The 18,910-nt window shown below is 36.2% G+C and overlaps 1 protein-coding gene and 1 long non-coding RNA gene across 4 annotated transcripts in view; one reads left to right on the top strand and one right to left on the bottom strand.

Annotated features, from left to right (window-relative positions):
• The window catches only part of LOC5576154, a 186,467-nt gene that overhangs the window by 20,259 nt on the left and 147,298 nt on the right, over window positions 1-18,910 (bottom strand). For 2 of the 3 annotated variants that reach the window (XM_001662451.2, XM_021838374.1), the window contains exons 2-5: window positions 15,130-15,266; window positions 13,636-15,065; window positions 13,278-13,578; window positions 12,718-13,179 (exon numbers count right to left, since the gene is read on the bottom strand). In XM_001662451.2, coding sequence (XP_001662501.2) covers window positions 12,718-13,179; window positions 13,278-13,578; window positions 13,636-15,065; window positions 15,130-15,260 — 2,324 coding nt within the window. In that variant the 5' untranslated portion in view covers window positions 15,261-15,266. The remainder of the gene's footprint in view (window positions 1-12,717; window positions 13,180-13,277; window positions 13,579-13,635; window positions 15,066-15,129; window positions 15,267-18,910) is intronic. The other variant, XM_021838373.1, reaches the window with a different exon arrangement.
• Window positions 10,537-11,354, top strand: LOC5566761. Its single transcript, XR_002498744.1, has 2 exons — window positions 10,537-11,033; window positions 11,102-11,354. It is a non-coding gene; the product is annotated as an uncharacterized LOC5566761 (long non-coding RNA).

Here is an 18,910-nt window from a genome sequence, read left to right as displayed (position 1 = left end):
AAGATTTCATTTCACATAGCATCCTTGAAGAACCTAAAGTAGTATATAGAATGGTTTCTGCATAAATATTTGTAAAAAGTTCTGCAGAAAATCATAATTAAATTGGTGGAGAAATGCCAAGAAAATTGTTTTTCAGGTTTTTGGACGAATACCTATACGGTTTTTTAAATAATTTGTAGAGCATTCCAAGAATTATAACTGGATTGTTCTTTAAAAAGGCCGCTGGAAGGATTCATGAAAAAATGTTGAAATAATTTATAAATTTCTAAACTCCGGAAAAGTATAAGGTATCATATGTGGAATTGTTTGTAGAATGCATAGTTGAATCCACTTTGTATCCTGGAGAAATAACACATGAATATCTGGAGGGTCAACTTGTAGAATTTCTGGAATATCCCTGTCGGAATTATTTTAAGAATAGGTTTTAAGTTTATACATGAATACCAGGACAGTTTAAGGTGAAGATGAATCGAAGCCATACCTCAAATTTTCAAGAGCACAAATCTGGAGAACCGAACACCCGTTTGAGTTGAAAACTTAATCACCTCCAGCTAGTGACCAATCGATTAAGTTTTCAGCTTAAACGGATATTTGGTTCTCCAGATCCGTGCTCTTGAAAATTTGAGGTTTGGCTTCGATTCATCTTCACCTTAAGATAAGTCCATGGAGCAATTATTTTCGGAATATCTGGAGGCATCCTCAGAATCCGTCGAGAAATTTCGATATCGATTTATGACTGTATTCAGTGATAGTAAACGCACAGACAAACAGACGTCACACTCTTGCCGTTGTCCATCGACCACCTTTTTAACGGTCGATTCAAATATATTGTAGGTGGTCAGTCCACCACCGGCAGCGCTCGCATAGTTTTTGTTCGTGTTTGACGTTTACACACTACCGCTATCTGTTGGTCTACCGGCCAAATACATCAATTTTAGCATTGGGCCTACATGCTCTCTCGACTATGATTTCGATCGCTATTTGTTATAAGTGTTAGGTCTGTTTGTCTGTGGTAAACGCTTGAATTGCTTTGATTTAAATCTTGAAAAATTTTTATAGCAGTTCATAAACCATGTTTTTGATGAAAATTGTAAAAATAAATGGGGTCAAAAAAAAGTTACGTTATATCGAGGTAAAAATTACGTTATATCGAGTTACGTTATAAAGAGGTTACGTTATATCGAAATATTACTGTACTAAAGTATTTAAAAAAGTATGCACGGTAAAAAAAAATATAAACGAAATTTTCAAATGAAAATTTGAAGTTCATTGTTCTTAAAAACCGCAAAATTGATGTTTTTAATTTTTGGATATGTTTTGCAGCATATTGTTTGTAATTTCTTGCACAATGCCTCAAAACGGAAAATTTTTGGATAAAAAATAAATTATTTAAAAAAAGAAATACAGGTATACCTCGATTTAGTGGACCCTCGATTTTATGTACTTCGATTTTATGTACATTCTACCTCGATTTTATGGACATTAAAATTTCATATTTAATTTTGATGTTAATCCAATTCTGAACATGCGTTATGTAAACTTTAAACCTGTGAAGGGTATACGCTATGCTTATACAGGGACTGGGTCCTGTTTCATTGAAAAATGACAAATAAATGCTTTTACAAGATGGAAAGAGTTTGAAAATAAGAAGACTTCAGGCATTCGAGACTTTCGATTTGGGGTTTGTCCCATCCCAACCAGCGAAGGTAAAGCCGTGACATGTAAATAAACGTTAACTTTTAACATGTTGCCATTAACAAATTCAATATTACTACAACTAAGTTTGTAGTGATTTGTGCGGATTGTAATTATCAAGGTCACTATTGTATTTTTTGGATTGTTTCAAAAATTCCGAAATTTCGAATTTCTCGTTTGTGGATTTTATGCTGTTCAGAGATTGATCCAAGAGTTTTTTTTTTCAGAATTTTCTCGAAAAAGGAGAAGTTGTTCAATCAAGTAAGGATTTATCAACAGATTATTCAAGTGATTATGCATCTTTCTCAGGATTTGTTAGACGAATCTACTGAAATGATTCCAGTGGTTCGTTTCGAAGCACGACAATTGGATTTCCTACGATTTTTTCCTGACGAGTAGCATTTTTTTCAATGATACGTGCAAGAATTACTCAAAATGGGTGCTTATGTTGAGTTTTACAGGAATCCTTTCAAAAGTTTTCCACTGTTCCAAGAGCTTTTTCATAAATAACTTCAAAAATCCTCATTGAATTTTTTTCTAATTGTTTTAAAGATAATTTCAAAGTAATTTATTCAGGATTTTTTTTTTTAATTTCGAAAACTTATTTATTTTTATTTTTGTGTATTACTAGTAATACTTTGAGGAAGTTCATCATACTGGAACACCACGAAATTAAACTATGAAATTTTAAATAAATGAAAAAAAAGAATTTAGTACTATACCGCGTTTTTCGACCTCAACTGTGAGGCTTTCTTCAGTGTCGTGTACAAGACTGAAATTTTGCTACAAGAAAAAGTTTTGTACTTACGAAATTCTTATAAAAAATAATAACCAGGAATAACATAATTATGAATTCACCATTGTAAAATGTTTGTTTTAGTTGGAAAAATATTCTCAGTATATATTTAAAATATCTCCAGATAATTGTCGTTACGCCTGTCGTCTCATTTCCCCTCGAAATCCGTTCTTTTTATGTCGTTACAGGTCATTTTGTAGAATGAATATCTAGGAAAAGATTATTACCCATTCTTACCTAAAACATTTTTATCTCTTATATCGTTCAAACCGTAATTTTACGGTTCAATAAAGCCAACATTAGATATAACACAGTGGATTTTTTTGTCTACAGCAATTTTTCTTAATTTAGAGTTACTGTACCCATTGCCGTTTTCAAAAATAGCATAGCATAGTTTACAAACTTCTATATCGATTTATTTGTTAAATTTCCCACATACTTCAAAGTGTATGCGTTCAAAATTAAATATAATTATAGCTCATACTTCCGATGCTCAAAAGATATTCTTTAACATTTTAGAACATCTTACCATATAAAAGAAACGAAAAGTTTGGTATGGATACGGCAAGCATGTTGATGAAAACGATTTCATTGAAATTTAATCGTGCGATTTTTACCAAATTAAATTCAATATGAAAGATTAAGTCTTATTCTTTATATTAGGTGAATAAGATCACAAAAAAAGTTTGATAAATCATACACGCAGCGGAATAGATTGTACCGTGGCGCAAATCTTCTGAAATTGCAAAGTAGCTCGCTGAGCATTCCAATGATGGCTTTGAACTTCATCTTGAAGAATAAATGTGTAGTTTTCCGAAAAATCACAAATTACCACAAGTTTACCTTCTATCAAATTGTTTTTGTGTTATTTAAAAATGTAGCTTGCTCTTTTTTGATGAAATCATGAGGTATTAGTTGCTCCAATTTACGAGTAAAATATGATACAAATTCATCAGGCTGCTTTAAAAAAGTTTCAATATCACACCTGTCGGTTGTGACCCACTGTTCAAATTGTAATTCGTCAATGCCATTCTCTTCGATTTCTGATAACAAGCTTCGTTCAAATGTAGTAGAATCAAAACATTTTTCACAACAACGTAAGGTGCAATCCACTGTTTTTGTTTCACATAATAAACTATCAGTAAAAAAAATTAAATCATGCAGTAAATTATATTTCTTTAAACTATGGATTATTAAAATTTACATTTTCGTGAATAGTACATACGCACACATTATGCGTTCCAGAGCTAGTTAACAATTTACAATTCTTCGGTCTCAATTTTGCAAAAGATGAAAATCCTATTTGAACACCACTATGTAATTCAGTAAATCGATTAAACGACTCTCTTAATGTAGTCATCATTAGCCTTTTTTGAATTGCCAGTCGCTTTCCGTCTCTCATTACAGAAACATAATCACGTTGGCCAGGCATCACTCGGCTAGTTTCATCATCTTCGTAAAAGTTTTCTACAATTGCTTTTGCAACATTACTTAGCCCGAAAGATGTACGAGATTTACTTGTTCCTTCTAAAGACTGTTTAGCTTGTGTTGCCAAATACCTGGATGTATTAAATGTATCCATTATTATATCCAACACATAAACAAATATTGTTTTCCTTTATTTCGATTTTTTTTCAAAGTTTGTAATTTTTTATAAAATTATAACTTATTTTTGTCCATAATTCTTCCATTATGAAACATTGTGCAATGAAACACATAAGTTGTCCCCTAAAACATGTCCAAAAATAATAAAAATCACAGATGCATTTTCATATAAAATCGATTTCAATATTTTTTATTAAAAAAAATCTGTCATTATTTTTACCGTGCATATTTTTTTCCAAATAGTCCTGAACAATACCTACAACAACCGCAAAATATATCCAAAAATTAAAAACATCAATGTTGCGGTTTTTAAGAACTATTAGCTTCAAATTTTCATTTGAAAATATCGTTTATATTTTTTACCGTGCACTCTTTCTTCAATACTTTAGCATCACGGTGTGTTTCGTAGAGCAATTTCAAAACAAAAAATTCGGCATGTCTGAAATTTTGACACAAGAAAGCCATGATTTTCCCCTTTCATATGCAACCAAAACGAAAATAATCGGTCGGGGGGTCTAGAACAATTTTTTTTCAATTTTTTTTACGGAGATTGGGATATAACCTAACCTTAGTAAGGACCTTGGGTTCTTTTCGACCCATTTCAAAATTCAAATCATTGTAACTTTTGATTAAAATAACCTAGCAATTTGAAGTTTTCTGACAATTAGGTATTTTTTGTGGGAACATTTATGCTTGCAGAAACAAAAGTTTTGAATGGGAGCTTCCATAAAATAAATTTTACAAATTGTGACTTAGGGTCGTTTTCGATCCGAAAATTCAAACAGCTCGAAAAAATCAGTGTGTTGACCAAATTTAGTTCTGTTGAGCTGAAATGAAAGGTACACATGTCGATTTTTGGAAACCCACCCGGAGATCCGGAATTGCGTCGTTGTGACCACCGGGAACCTGCTACATCTAAAAAAGTTCCTTTGACACTGTAGTTTCGTAACTAAACAAGTAATCTGAAGCGTCCTTATATTGATGCATAGGTATTTACGTGAACTGTTCGTGGGCGTCGCAGCCGTGCGATTAGTGTCACCGAGGCATTTAGCTGCATCGTGCTAAGGAGTGTGGGTTCGATTTCCGCCTCAGTCCGAAAAACTTTTCGAGAGACTGTTTTCCGGCTGTGCCACTGGGCGTTGCATGCTAGTCCGTTGTCTAGTGTGGTGCTTTTTTTTTCAAAGGGCAAATAGCCCACTTTTTAAATAGAGATTCTCAAATCGTTTAGTTATTAATACCCGGTTCCGGAAACCCGGAACATCCGAAAAGTAAGGTTCCATCACAGTTTTGTGTATGTAATTCACATCGGCTGATGGATATTTCGTCATAAAATTTCTAAAGAAACCAATTACCGGTGCACATACTTTGAAAAACTCGTTCCAGTATGGTCCAGGCGGAACCGGTTCCTGGAGACCCGGATGGTAGCCAATCCGGACAATTCGATGAAATTACTCAGATTGATGCCAAAAAACCAAATGAATTGTGTCCAACTCATAACGATTTATTATGTTTGAATGTATTTTGCCAAAAGAATGAAATTTTGGTTATTCTGGTCCTTTTGGAGCACCGAAATGACCACCGGAATACCCGTAATATGGGACCACTAAGTTTTAGCACCAAAACTAGACATGCGACGGCTCATATTTCACGATTTTGAATCCTTGTGACTCAAATATAGCACAAACTCGAACGTCTTTTGACGTAAGATTAGCATCAAAAGTCGTTCGAGCAGGCGCTTTTATAAGTTTTGAACACAACAAAGCTATTCGAAACATAGTACTTGAGATCTGCTAGATATAAATAGCAAACAAGTCTGTATGCACTAAAGTTCACTGTTTTTGGCTTTTTTTTGTGTAATCGGAGACTTTTATGATTCTCCTGATGTTTTTTTAAAGCTTCGTTTGATATCGTTGTTAAGCTAGCGAAGTTATTGAGTAACATTTTCAAAGCTGATTGAATTTATTTGTTTTATGAATTAGTATAGCATTCCGTACAACTCTAATTCCTAAACTATCCTAAAACTAAACATTACAGCACTTATTGAGATCTCTTAGCAAAATTTTACGATCAATCTTTCACAGTTCGATTTGTTATGAATGAAACCTTTCGATGTTTGTATGAATTCATTTGCACTTTTTCTACCATCAATTTAAAAAGGAAGTGTATATTCGTCAGCATTATTATTAATATTTTTATCTTTATTTACAAGATTTTCAGCCTTAGACTGGCTGCTAATCTGAGAATATATGTTCTGCCAATTCTCACAACAAACACATAGACAATAGTGTCAACATTGCATTACTATTGCAATCGGGTTGGAATATTGGATTTATGAAATGTTATATTGCATCTGTCATTGGCACAAATGTGAACTTGTCATAGAATCAATGACATAAGGTCGAAAAATCGAAGAGGAATAAAGAGGGGATAAAAGGTGAAAAATATTTTTTCAAAAATGATTTAATTTCCCATTATGCAAACACTTTCAACCTTTGGCCCTTTTGACCTTTTGCATTTTCGACCATTTGTCTTGTCTTCCTTTTGTCTTATTGTCCTTTCGACCTTTTTTCTTTCGATCGCTTGTTCCTAAACCAAGTCAGAAAGATAAACATTGCTCTTGAGTTACAAATAAAAATTGAAAAGAGGTTGTTTGACACACTTAGTTTAAAAAGCAATGCAAATTTCAAAAATGGATGAAAGCAGAAGAGAGGCAACTCGAAAATTTAAATTTCGGCCACGACCTGTAAACTTTAAGGCTGTCTAGAATATAATCTACAAGATATTGACACTAGATTTTTGCAACATTTTCATCTAAAACCGTTCAAACAGTTCGCCTCACCAAAATTTATTGATTTACGGTGCACTTAAAATGATACTACAAACAACAAAATAAAAAAAAATTGCACTAGACCCCCCGATGGATTATTTTCATTTTAGCAGCAAATGAAAAAGGAACCCGCATAGAAAAATACAATTGGTCATGAATTGGGTCCTAAAGCTCTGTCCCAATTTTAGTGCCAAACGCTTAAGTTTAGGCCATAAACACTTGTTTACTCATTTTTTTTTAATGTTTTCCGTTTGTTTAAGTCAACAAAACATTTTTTATGTTTTTTATTAGATTTTGTCACACCCCTTGGCTTAAACTCAAATTTTGGGTGTATTTTGTTTTCCGTGTCCCTTCCGAAATGTCTGATATAGGCAAGGCTGGTAGCGAGTCACTTTTTAGTGACTTGGTCACTTTTTTTAAGCCAGTCACTTTAAAGTCTCTTTTTTAAGCCGTTTCGTCAAAAAATCACTTTTTTCAACTATTTTGGGCTACATTTTCATGAGAAAATTACGAATCGGCTTTTTTAAATTTAGGCTATGTTTTAAGTAAGGTCATCATCAGATAAATTTCATGTCAGTATCAGAATTTTGGTCATGGTTTTCTTGTGAAAAAAGCTTGGAATAAAGTTAATCTTTCATAGAAATCCACGTAATTTGTAATAGTATCTAAGTTATTATTAGTATGGTGTAAGTTCATTATCATAAAAGTAAAGGTTTAAATGTTTAGTTTTTTTTTAGTAGCTCGTGCATTTCCTTTTAATATTATTTTTGTACCTTGTGGTGGATAATTAGACGTTTATCTTCCATTATCCAACACTTAGTTTTAAAGTCAATTCAGCACGCGTTCTGCTGGACAGTGCTTCATCAAAGCCCAAGCAGAAGGTGAAGATGCATCGATACCAAACCTCAAATTTTCAGGAGCACGGGTCTAGAGAGGCGGACAGCGGATCGGGCTGAGAGCTTGATGAGTAATGATCTATCGATCAGGTTTTCAGCTTGAACCGCTGTCTGGTTCTCTAGTTTTGTGCTCTTGAGGGCTTGTGTTATGGCTTCGTTTCATCTTCATTAGAAAAAAAAAATTTTTGTGTTGTCGCGTCGCCGAAATTTTTTTTTCTCGTTTTTGTTTGCAAACGAGTTCAGGTTTTCGCGTCGCCGGAGTGATATTTTACTTTTGTGAAATGAGCATGCTGAATAAACAGCTTCTCAATCAGGGATGGATGATCAATTTGGTGAGCTCGTTCCATGCTTTTATTTTAAATATACAATATATTCTGATATGCATTTTTTCATGACAACGGTGGACAGGTTACTTAAATGAATTGGCTTACACTGCGAAACACGGTTTTGTCTCAAGCACCAAAATACCGCTATTTACTAAATTAAGGGTTGCTGAGTCCATTGCCGTTTTCAGAAGTATCAAGGCATGTCTAGTTTTTGCGATATTGACTGTTGAAAATGCAAAATATGACTGTTTTAGCCAACTTGCATGCAAGTTTTGCAACTTGTACGGTTATTTATTTGCTCAATTTGTCACAGAATTCAAACTTCATGTATGTAACAATAATTATCATCGAAATTCATAACATTTTCGATGGTAAAATGTTATTTTTGGTGGTTCAGAAAAGTATTGTATTATGCCATATAAGAGAAATGAACAATTTTATATGAAGGCTGCAAGCATGTTGGAAAAAATCGATTTAAACTAAATTTTATCATTAAATATCAACTGATTTGTATCTAAATTGAAAGTTCAAGTCCTATTTAGCATGTTTGGTAGATCATATCACAAAAAAGTTTGATAAATCATACTCTAAATTTCATGTAAACATCACTTAAACCAGTGTTTTATACAACTTTGGCGGTCCGTAGCTAAAAATTGTGACGTGCTGGAACATTTCTGAGAACGGCATCAGATTCAGTGACACAAAATCTACTAGAGACACATAATTTGATCCTTGAGACACGCAAAAGTGTCATTTTTGTTACGCTGTGTTATCAAAATATGAACAGACCGTCACTGAAAGTGTCCACATAAACCCTTGTACATTAACATTAAAACTACTACTAATTGAACTTTATCACTTCATTTTTTGCAAAAAAAAATAAAATGAAGTACTAAAATCACTAGTAATTAGTATTTTAATTTTTTTGCAAAAAGTGAAGTGTTAAAGTTCAATTAGTAGTTTCAAACATACTCTAATAATCCCTCCCCTAAATTCAATATAAAAGTGTAACATTAAAATCCCATACCTTTTCTTTTGCCTGATTTTTATCATTATAGAAAATCAACTTTGAATGACCGACGCTATTGACCTTACTTGGTAGAAGCCGTAAAGAATAATATAATAAGCTAAATAGAAAGCATTCTTCTCTGAATATTACATTTGACGGAACTTCATCTATACGCTTATAATGTTTCTAAACTGAATCTTAAACTCTTATCGACTTGAAGCCATAGAAAAGTTTTGGGATCTACACAGTTAAAACTGAATTCAATTTTAGCGGTTTTTAAGATGTATTTTTTAAGGCGAGTTTGGATGTACATTTCCAAATGATAAAAAAATTGTTTTCACAAATTTTTCAAATTCTTATTGAAATTTTGCAAAATAAAATACTTGGGTGATATAAAAGACATACAATTTTGAAAAGAATGAAAATTTTCTAAACAAGGATTGTTTACGTACCTAGATGTTAATTTTCCTGTTTGAAAAAAATTTAGGCAATATCTTGAAATTTTGGAAGTACAATAAAAATGTTCAATTATGATACTCAACTAGACCTATACTACCTGCAGTAAATCATATTGAATATTTCCTTTCATATTGGATATTGATCGTAAAACAGTATAATTGAATTGAAATAAAACTGATTATGGTTTGATTTTCAAGTCACTTTTAGTCACTTTTTCGAGAATCGAAAGTCACTTTTTAGTCACTTATTTCTCAAATCTGGTCACTTAAATAACTTTTTTCGGTACCACTTTTTGCTACCAGCCCTGGATATAGGAACAACCCCAGTGAAAAAGCTATAACCCCTGTGGTGTTTTTGTCGACTGAGCGAACGTCAAACATGATCTTAAGTGTCAAGGTTCATTTATGGACCCAATTTTTAAATTAAAGTTTAAACATGATATAGTCGTTATTTGAACGGGAAAAATTGCTAAAGTAGCTGCAGTAACATGCTCTTTCGTGTTATTAAATAAAAACAAGATTTCATTCAACATTTTAGGACCCTATTCCAAACATTAAGTTTGTTTTAACTGGTACGGTGAACGTTTCACAAACAGTTGATTTTATGTCGAACAATATGAATCTTAGGGCTAGAAACTATTTAAAGCTATTTGAGCAGTCCATACCAAACAGTAACAGTATCTGGTAGAGTCCAAATAGTGTTGAACAATTTATAATCAAAACTCAACAGAAATTGGAAACAACAGTCTGCGGAATGGTTTCGTGCTTATATTTCGATAACTCACTATCACAAGCGTGTTTCACTATATGTTACTTTTTTCTAACAGTTTGGCATACTGTTGCACGTATTGGTATTTGTATGCGACGAATTAAGCAACATTTGTGGTACACGCTTCAAAAAATTGTCACGAAGGCCACGTGAGTATCGTATTGTTAGCAGAATTCTTTTAATTTTTCACGCAAATTAACGTTAATTACAGAAACGTAAAGCAATAACATCTTGGCTTAAAAAATATCTTGCTCTCATTTCCTTTTACTTGGAAATGTGTGAAAATGTGGGACCAGTTTTTTTCCGCTAAGTTACACACAGCTGCTTGCAATTTTTTAAGAGTGTGTCTCTTTGCACAAGCACACCGATAGAAGAAAAAAAATGCAAAAACGATTCCGAAAATTTGCAGCAAAACAAGGATTCATCAACGCGATTTAATAGTGAAATTAGTGTCGTTTGCATCTGCTCATAATGCGCTATCAATGTCGTCATCAATTAGGACGCGATGCGGCAAAAAGCCAATCAAGAATGCTGCTGCAAAACATGGCAAGCCGTTGTCGTTACTGTCGGAGCAAGGGTCGATTTACTACGACTCTAGGTCAAAGTGGCCATCGGAAGAACAGCTTCAAACATTGCTGCCTTCTATCCTCAGGTAAGGTTGAAAACTCATTGGTTATTTGGCCTGTGTTATGATTCTCCTCTCCTTGTTCCATTTTCTAGCAAACCGGACAACAATCCAGTGATCCCCGAAAGCCGCTTCGGATTCGTCTCCTGTGGTAACCGTATAGCATCCCGGAGAACAAACCAAATATCAAAAGGTGCCCAAAGACCATCCCTAAAACGAATGTAATTCTGTCGAACAGCTGCTTCCAGTGTGAGACTGATAAAGAGAGTGGTCTAGAATAAATGTTTCATGTAACAATATTTGATTCAAACCTCATAAATAAAAAAATAAATTTATTTATGCTGTTAATGCGCTTCTGAATTGCATGGATGAAAGTATCTTTTGAATAAATTATCAAAATAAATGAGACAAATAAATTAAAGGGGACCCAGGGAGGTTTTTTTTTGCATATTCTCCAACCATTACTTAACCGTTCGCCAGACAGTAGGGGATTGAAAAAATGGATTATATTTCAACAATTTGGGATACTATTCATTGAAAATTTTGTTCGAGAAAATGACGATTTTTTTATAGTTACATAACTTAACCGCCTATTCCCCACATTGTACTTTTCCAAATTACCATTTGCCAGACTGTGAAAACCGTTCGTGGAACTGTAGTCTTATTGTTATTTTGGGTGTTAAAGGTAATTGTTTTAATATTGTCACAAATTGTTACGGATAGAATGGGAAACAGTACTGATATGATTCTTTATTATGCGGGAAGGTCTTGTCTTTCATTGGTCCAAATTTGGGACATGCCGATTTTTTTGTTATAAAGTTACATGAAAAAGACACCGTGGCATAAATGTTTTGATCAAACGATAAACGATTTTGCTACGATTCGCTCAATCAAAATATTTTTTTTCTGGAATGGAGAAACACGAAATATGCTTGAAAAGGGCCTGTTTTACTTTTTTATTTGAAAATTTTATATAAATATGAGTATATCTCGAAATTGATGCAACCTAGAAAAAATTTACTTAAGTACGTTTCGATTGCAATTTTTCTGTACTTTCAATAATCACATAAAAATTATTGTTTTCCTCTATTTCGATTTTTTTTTCAAAATCTGTAATTTTTTAAAAAATCAAAACTTTTTTGTCCATAATTCTTCCATTTTGAAACATTGTGCAATAAATCACATAAGTTGTCCCCTAAAACATATCCAAAAATAAAAAAAATCAAAACTGCGTTTCTGGAGAAAATCGATTTTAAAATTTTGTTTTTGAAATAAAAATAAAACTGTAATTTTTTTTTACCGTGCATATTTTTCTCCATATAGTCCTAAGCAATACCTACAACTTTGTAGAAGATCTCAAATCGATCGGACAAACCGTTTTCGAGTTACAGTTTTTTAAAGATTTGCTATGTATTTTCCAATACGCCCTTCTCAAAAATAAGGCGAGGTTCAAAATGGCGGTCTGAAAGTGCATAATGGCATTTTTGGTCATAAAGAATCTGTATGCAAATTTTCAGGCGATTCAAAAAATACAAAAATAATCGGGTTTGCGAAACGGCGTGGAACCGCTCTAATGCGCTACCTCTACAGGACAAATAATGCACTACTTTCGAACTACAAGTCGATTCTGATACTGAAATGTGCGTCTAATGAGCAAGAGTGATCTAGAAAGCCAAAAGAAACTCAAAGACACCAAGAGAACCGCGCTAACCTTCCCAGTGGCAACGACTGCAGTAGATTCGGTAGACTCGGGGCGAGCGACGCTCCCACTGCAGTGGCTAGATTCTCGCTGGATCCGATGCTCAGATCCGTCTGGCTACTGCAGGAACAAGAGCGCTGCTTCGCTGGTCGACCTGCAGACGAGCACGTCGTCGTCATCATCGGCGGAGGCGACGCTGGCGAACGTTCGCCGAGGCTTGCCGTACGACCCGAAGTTCTGGTCGCCGTCGACGACGAAGCGATCGCCTGCGATCGACGGCGCTGATGCTGGCCCAACCCGAGACTGTTTCGCGTCTGGGGACCAAAGAAATCTAGATCACCACCACCACCACCACAGTTAGTTCCAGCATTGTCCCCAGTGGCATTAGTAGCGCAATCGAGATTAGTTAGGCTACCGTGGTCGACTGGGCTGCCAATCGTTGCCGAACTCGTTGGAGATCCCCAGCTATTGCATCTGCGGCACGCATTCGAGCGAAAATATAAAGTCAATAATAGTACAAATGGTTTAGTCACACGCATGCGCCTTTTGGTCTGTCATTGGATCTGACTTACCTGTTTCGACTGGTGCTGATATCGGGCATGACGGCCGTGAAGCTCGTTACCTGTAGCTGATGGTGCGACGAAGATGGCGGACTGTAGTTGGTGACTTCACCGCCCAGCGAGAATCGCACAAGCGGAGGCGACGAAGTAGGCGTCGGCGTAGGGCTGTGCGATTGACTCGGTGAACTGGAGTGCTGCCGCCGGATGGAGATCTGCAGGGGAGACGCCGGGAGACTACGGCTCTTGAACCGCTTGATATCCAACGCCGAGAGACTGTGATGGCGATGGATCATCAGAAGCGGATTTTCTGGAACTAGAATAGAATGTGAGAAATTATCCCTTCCCGTACAAACACCCTCCCAGAACTTACTCTTGGTGGGATCGAATGGCACTGTATTCTTGACGCTATGCGAGTGCCCCAGAAGCAGTTCATGAGCCTCACCGGGCAGCATGTACCATCTTAAGCTTTCCATCGAAGCGTTTGGCAACTTGAGAACAACTTCGTCCGTCGTGGACTTCTGCGCCATCTTCCGGGCGCGATTGAACAGATTCCGCGCCGTTTGGAGGCAGTCCGAGTAGCTCTGCGGAAATGTCCCAGGACCGGAAATTCTTCGATCGGAAAACAACATCTTTCCATCTGTATAGCGTATTGCACCTAACCATTTGCGTTCTTTGGCCAAGGAGTTCGAGTGGTGTCTCCATTCTCCGGTGCGATCGTCTACGTCGTACTGAGGTAGTAACTTCCAAGCTTCCGTGGCCACCATTTTGAGCGCTTCCAGTATGAATGCTACCTCAGCCTCCGGCATGAAATACGGAAACGTAATTCTAATATATCCCGGATGGATACTCGCCGACTTCAGAGATTCGTCGTTCAAAACCTTATCGTACTCCACCGCCAACTGCGGGTTTATCCCCAGCGAATCCGCTATCATATTATCCGCCGTTGCTTGAACTCCGAATACGTCGTTCAATACTGCCACTACGAAGCGATGATGCAGAAAAGCTCCCCTCGGATGACGAACCATAAAACACAGCGTTGTCAACCGTTTCGCTGTAGTGCAAGGAGGTCCAAGCAGCGCTATCTCCGGAATCGTCCTCACATGCGCCAGTATTTGCTTGCAGGTTTTCTCCATTCGACTCATGATCGCCTGAACCCCTAGCGATTCCTTCAACTGTAAAACTAGCCCTGCCCTCACAGCCTCCACTACCCCAACGGTATCCTGCAGAAACGAAACCGAATTCTCCACCAACTTTCGCTTGATCACTAGAACGCCCGGAGCTTGCACCCCTCCGATCATCTTGTTGCAGTGGAAGAATACGGCATCTTTCTGCGCCCCTGGAAGAATCGGATTCGTCACGATCGGTGCACACGACGCCACAATACTGTGGTCCCATATCGACAGTGCGTCGTACTGATGGAGCAAAATCGTGGTCGCTACATCATCTGCCAAGATCCCCGTGAGTCTCGAAGCCCCCGAGAACATCCCCACCATCGTTCGCTTAGCTTCCGAGTACTGCATGAGGCGCTTCTCCAAATCCACCAGATCCAGGAAGCCTTCGTGATTTTTGATGACTCGTTCCACGTGCCAGCCGGCGTCGATCCACTGGCGGAGGTTTCGGATCGGTTCCGATGTGCTGACGAACAGCACCGGCGGAAGTGACTGATTCGATTTCTGGAGCTGTAGACAGGAGTTGGACGATAGCAGGAAGCACAACCGTTCGGCTGGATTATCACAGAAGACGACTTCATCTTCGGTGGTGGCCCCGACGGCCACCCGAACCAGATCCCGTGCTTCGTTACTGGATAGATTTCATGATTTGAAATGGATGACTGAACTAAAAAATGGGGATGAGGGATACTTACTCATAGAGATGTGACTGAAGGCCGGTGACGGCTGAGACGCAGTTTGTATCACCGAAGGCGGGTAGCACTTCCTTGTTGATGTAGTCTTCGAGGAACTGGAGGGAACGGACCCGACGAGGCATAATCGGCATAGACGACTGGAAAAGAGAAGTGGAGAGCAAGGTGGAGATAACGGTTAGATAAGGTCATGATCGTTTTACATACAACTTCATAACATAAAAAAAGTGTAATTTTATTTATAAACAGACGTAACATTTATACAAATTTGGGTATTCTCTTACATTCCAATAAGAGTTTTTAGACAAAGTTAATTGAATTTCAGAGAATAAGGCTATAATAATAATAATACCAGAACGATTCACGGTAGAATCCCAGAAAAAATTTCCGATAGCATCCTTGAATGATATCTGGAATGATATTGCATTTCCGGATGAAGCTCAGAAGCTTTACGGAAGAGCAGGAATGATTCCCGAAAAAAATCCGGAAGAATCTTTGAAAGATATTATGAAACCTTCCAGAAGAAATCCAGGAGTATTCCAGCAGTATATCCGAAAGAATTCTATGGAGATATTCTATAGAATAATCACAAGGAGATTTCTTGAAAAACTTATGAAAGCATCTTCGAAAAAAAAATCTAGTAGGAAGTATTCAGAGGATCCTTGAAAAGATTTTCAAAAGAATAGCATAATGTTTTCCGAAAGATTTATCCAAAGATATCCGGAAGAATTCTAACAGGATTTTCGTAAAAGTCCCAGAAGTATTATAAGCATATTGACGAAAAAATTTCAGAGGCATTTTTGAAGAATTACAGAAGGATTTCCGAAAACGTTTCAGATGATTTTCGTTTAGAATCCCGAGGAATTTTCGTAAGAATTCATATTACCGGAATAATCTTAGACAATTTTTCGGAAAGAATCTCAGATTTCGGAGGAATTCCAGAAGAATTTCTATTCTAGTCCTAAAAAATATTTTGGAGAATCCTTTCCAGTAGAATCGTAGAATTGCATCAGGATTTTCGGTAGAAACTCGTAATATTTCCGATTTTTTTAAAGAATTGAATCTCCAGGATTTTAAAACAAATCCCGAGGAGATGTATGCATCACAGAGGGCTTCCTGCAAGAATCCCAAAAATAAGTTCAGAAGAATCTCAGACGGATATTTAGAAGAATCCTAGAAGTAATACCGAAAGGGTTCTATAAAATTGTTACAGTGCGATATTTTTAAGAATACTGGGGTTTCCAGAAGAACTTAGAGAGATATCAGAAATAATCCCAAGACTTCCAGAACAATCCCAAAGGGGTTTAGGTGAAATTCAAGAGGAATTTAGGGAAGATTCTCAGGGTAATCTCTCAAAGGATACAATTTCCTCAATAATAGTTATGGATTTTTTCTAATGTATAACAATATTATGATTATTATTGTGTAGCATTGGATTTCACTGTAGAGGCAATTCGTAGCATCAATATTGCATCAAATCTATATATCTTTGTTCAGATGAAATTTGCACATTCTAATTAAATAATAGTTCAAAGTGTAAAATCTCATTCTCTCAAATATATAGGGAGTCAATGCCGGAAGAATGATATGAAGTATGATAGACAGGTAAACCCTGAAATTATGATAACATTGTACTTGTATAGGTTATTAAGAGCACTACGCCTCGGCTATTGTCCTGAGATCCGATTTCTCGAATACCTATTGTGCTTGGCTGTAAGTTGCTTCCGATATTTAATATTTTGACCTATGGAAACTGCATTAAATACTCCGTAGGAATCATGTAGTTGCGCATTGAAATCAAGTTTTTAGGGGATCAATCGAATTAAGGCGACCAGTTGTAAGTGAACATAAATTTAAGCTGCGAGTTAACACTTCAGTCGTCGCGTTGTTGTACAACACTGTTGAAAAAAAAAACTCGCTTTTCGTTTACAACAGCAGCATGGTAGTTCTGACGGTGGCAAATCGCGCGACGACCGGAAGGTTAAACTTATACATATACACTTTACAGCTTAAAGAATTCGGCACTAAAAACCATTGTGCTTCTCTGTTGAGAGTTTCTGAAAAATTCGTCCAAGAAAAGGCAATCATTTTATTGCTGTTTCCTTGATCTGAAAAATGGTATAACTGATGGTATAACCGACAGGTTTATGTTAAGGTAAAATTAAGTCTGTTAAGTCTGTGCGGCAGCTCCAAATCAGCCGCATTCTAAGGCGTATTCATTTGAATTGGTAATACCTCTGGCGAAATTGTTTGTTCAGCCTCGGAAATCTCGTCAGCGGGAAGGTGACAAAACAAAGAATCATCCAAAATTACCTAAAATTTCGAAACAACCTCGGAAGCCAATACCGGCATTGAAAGAGGAAAACAAATTATTACTAACTAATTGCGAAAAAGCTCAAAAAGTTTCTATGCAGTTTTAAAGCGCGCACAATTTGAATTTAGGACTTACTAGTCCAATAGAAAATCAAGTTACTCAGGACTTCGAAAATATACTCAATCAAGAGAACGTTTTCGAAAATTCCTGAGAGACTGATTTGGAAGAAGTGAGAACTATTATTAAAAAAATTAAAAAATATGGAAGCTCCTGGCGATGGAATTTTTTACATCCTCATCAAGAAATTTCCAGAAAGTAGCTTATCATTCTTGGTTGATATATTTAACAAATGTTTTAAATAAGCATATTTTCCTGGAAATGGAAAAAATGCTAAGGTTGTTCCAATTTTAAAACCAGACAAAAATCCTGCAGAAGCTTCTAGCTATCGTCCAATCAGTTTGCTTTCCTCCATCAGTAAACTTTTTGAAAAGGTCATTTTGAACAGAATGACGGTCCACATCAAAGAAAATTCAATTTTTGCCAATGAACAGTTCGGACTCCGCCATGGACATTCGACCACTCATCAACTTTTACGCGTAACAAATTTGATCCGTTCCAACAAATCTGAAGGCTATTCTACTGGTCTTGCTCTTCTAGACATAGAAAAAGCATTCGACAGTGTTTGGCATGGAGGATTGATTGTGAAATTAAAAAAAATTCAATTTTCCAACATACATTGTTAGAATAATTCAAAGTTATCTGTCAAATCGTACACTTCAGGTTAATTATCGGAACTCCAGGTCAGAAAGACTTCCTGTAAGAGCTGGTGTTCCCCAAGGCAGCATTTTGGGACCAATATTATACAATATTTTCACATCTGACTTACCTGAGTTACCTCAGGATGTCAAACATCCTTGTTTGCGGATGACACAGGCCTCTCCGCCAAAGGACGAAGTCTGCGTGTCATCTGTAGTCGATTGCAAAAAAGGTTGGAAATATTTTCTTCATACTTGCAAAAATGGAAGATTTCTCCTAATGCTTCCAAAACTCAACTAATAATATTCCCACATAAACCAAAAGCTCATTATTTGAAACCTTCAAGTAGACATGTTGTCACGATGCGAGGGGTTTCAATAAATTGGTCAGATGAAGTTAAGTATCTAGGGCTCATGCTAGATAAGAATTTAACTTCAAAAATCACATTGAAAGTATTCAAGCCAAATGTAATAAATATGTAAAATGTCTCTATCCCCTTATTAATAGAAAATCAAAACTTTGTCTTAAGAACACGCTTTTGATATTCAAACAAATTTTCAGGCCAGTCATGTTGTATGCTGTACCAATATGGATTAGCTGTTGTAATACCAGGAAGAAAGCTCTGCAGAGAATTCAAAATAAAATTTTGAAAATGATTCTGAAGCTTCCTCCCTGGTATAGTACCAATGAGTTACATAGAATATCCAATGTTGA

Source organism: Aedes aegypti, chromosome 1 (assembly GCF_002204515.2).
Source record: "Aedes aegypti strain LVP_AGWG chromosome 1, AaegL5.0 Primary Assembly, whole genome shotgun sequence".
NCBI classification, from domain to species: domain Eukaryota; kingdom Metazoa; phylum Arthropoda; class Insecta; order Diptera; family Culicidae; genus Aedes; species Aedes aegypti.
This window is presented reverse-complemented; position numbering and strand designations above follow the sequence as displayed.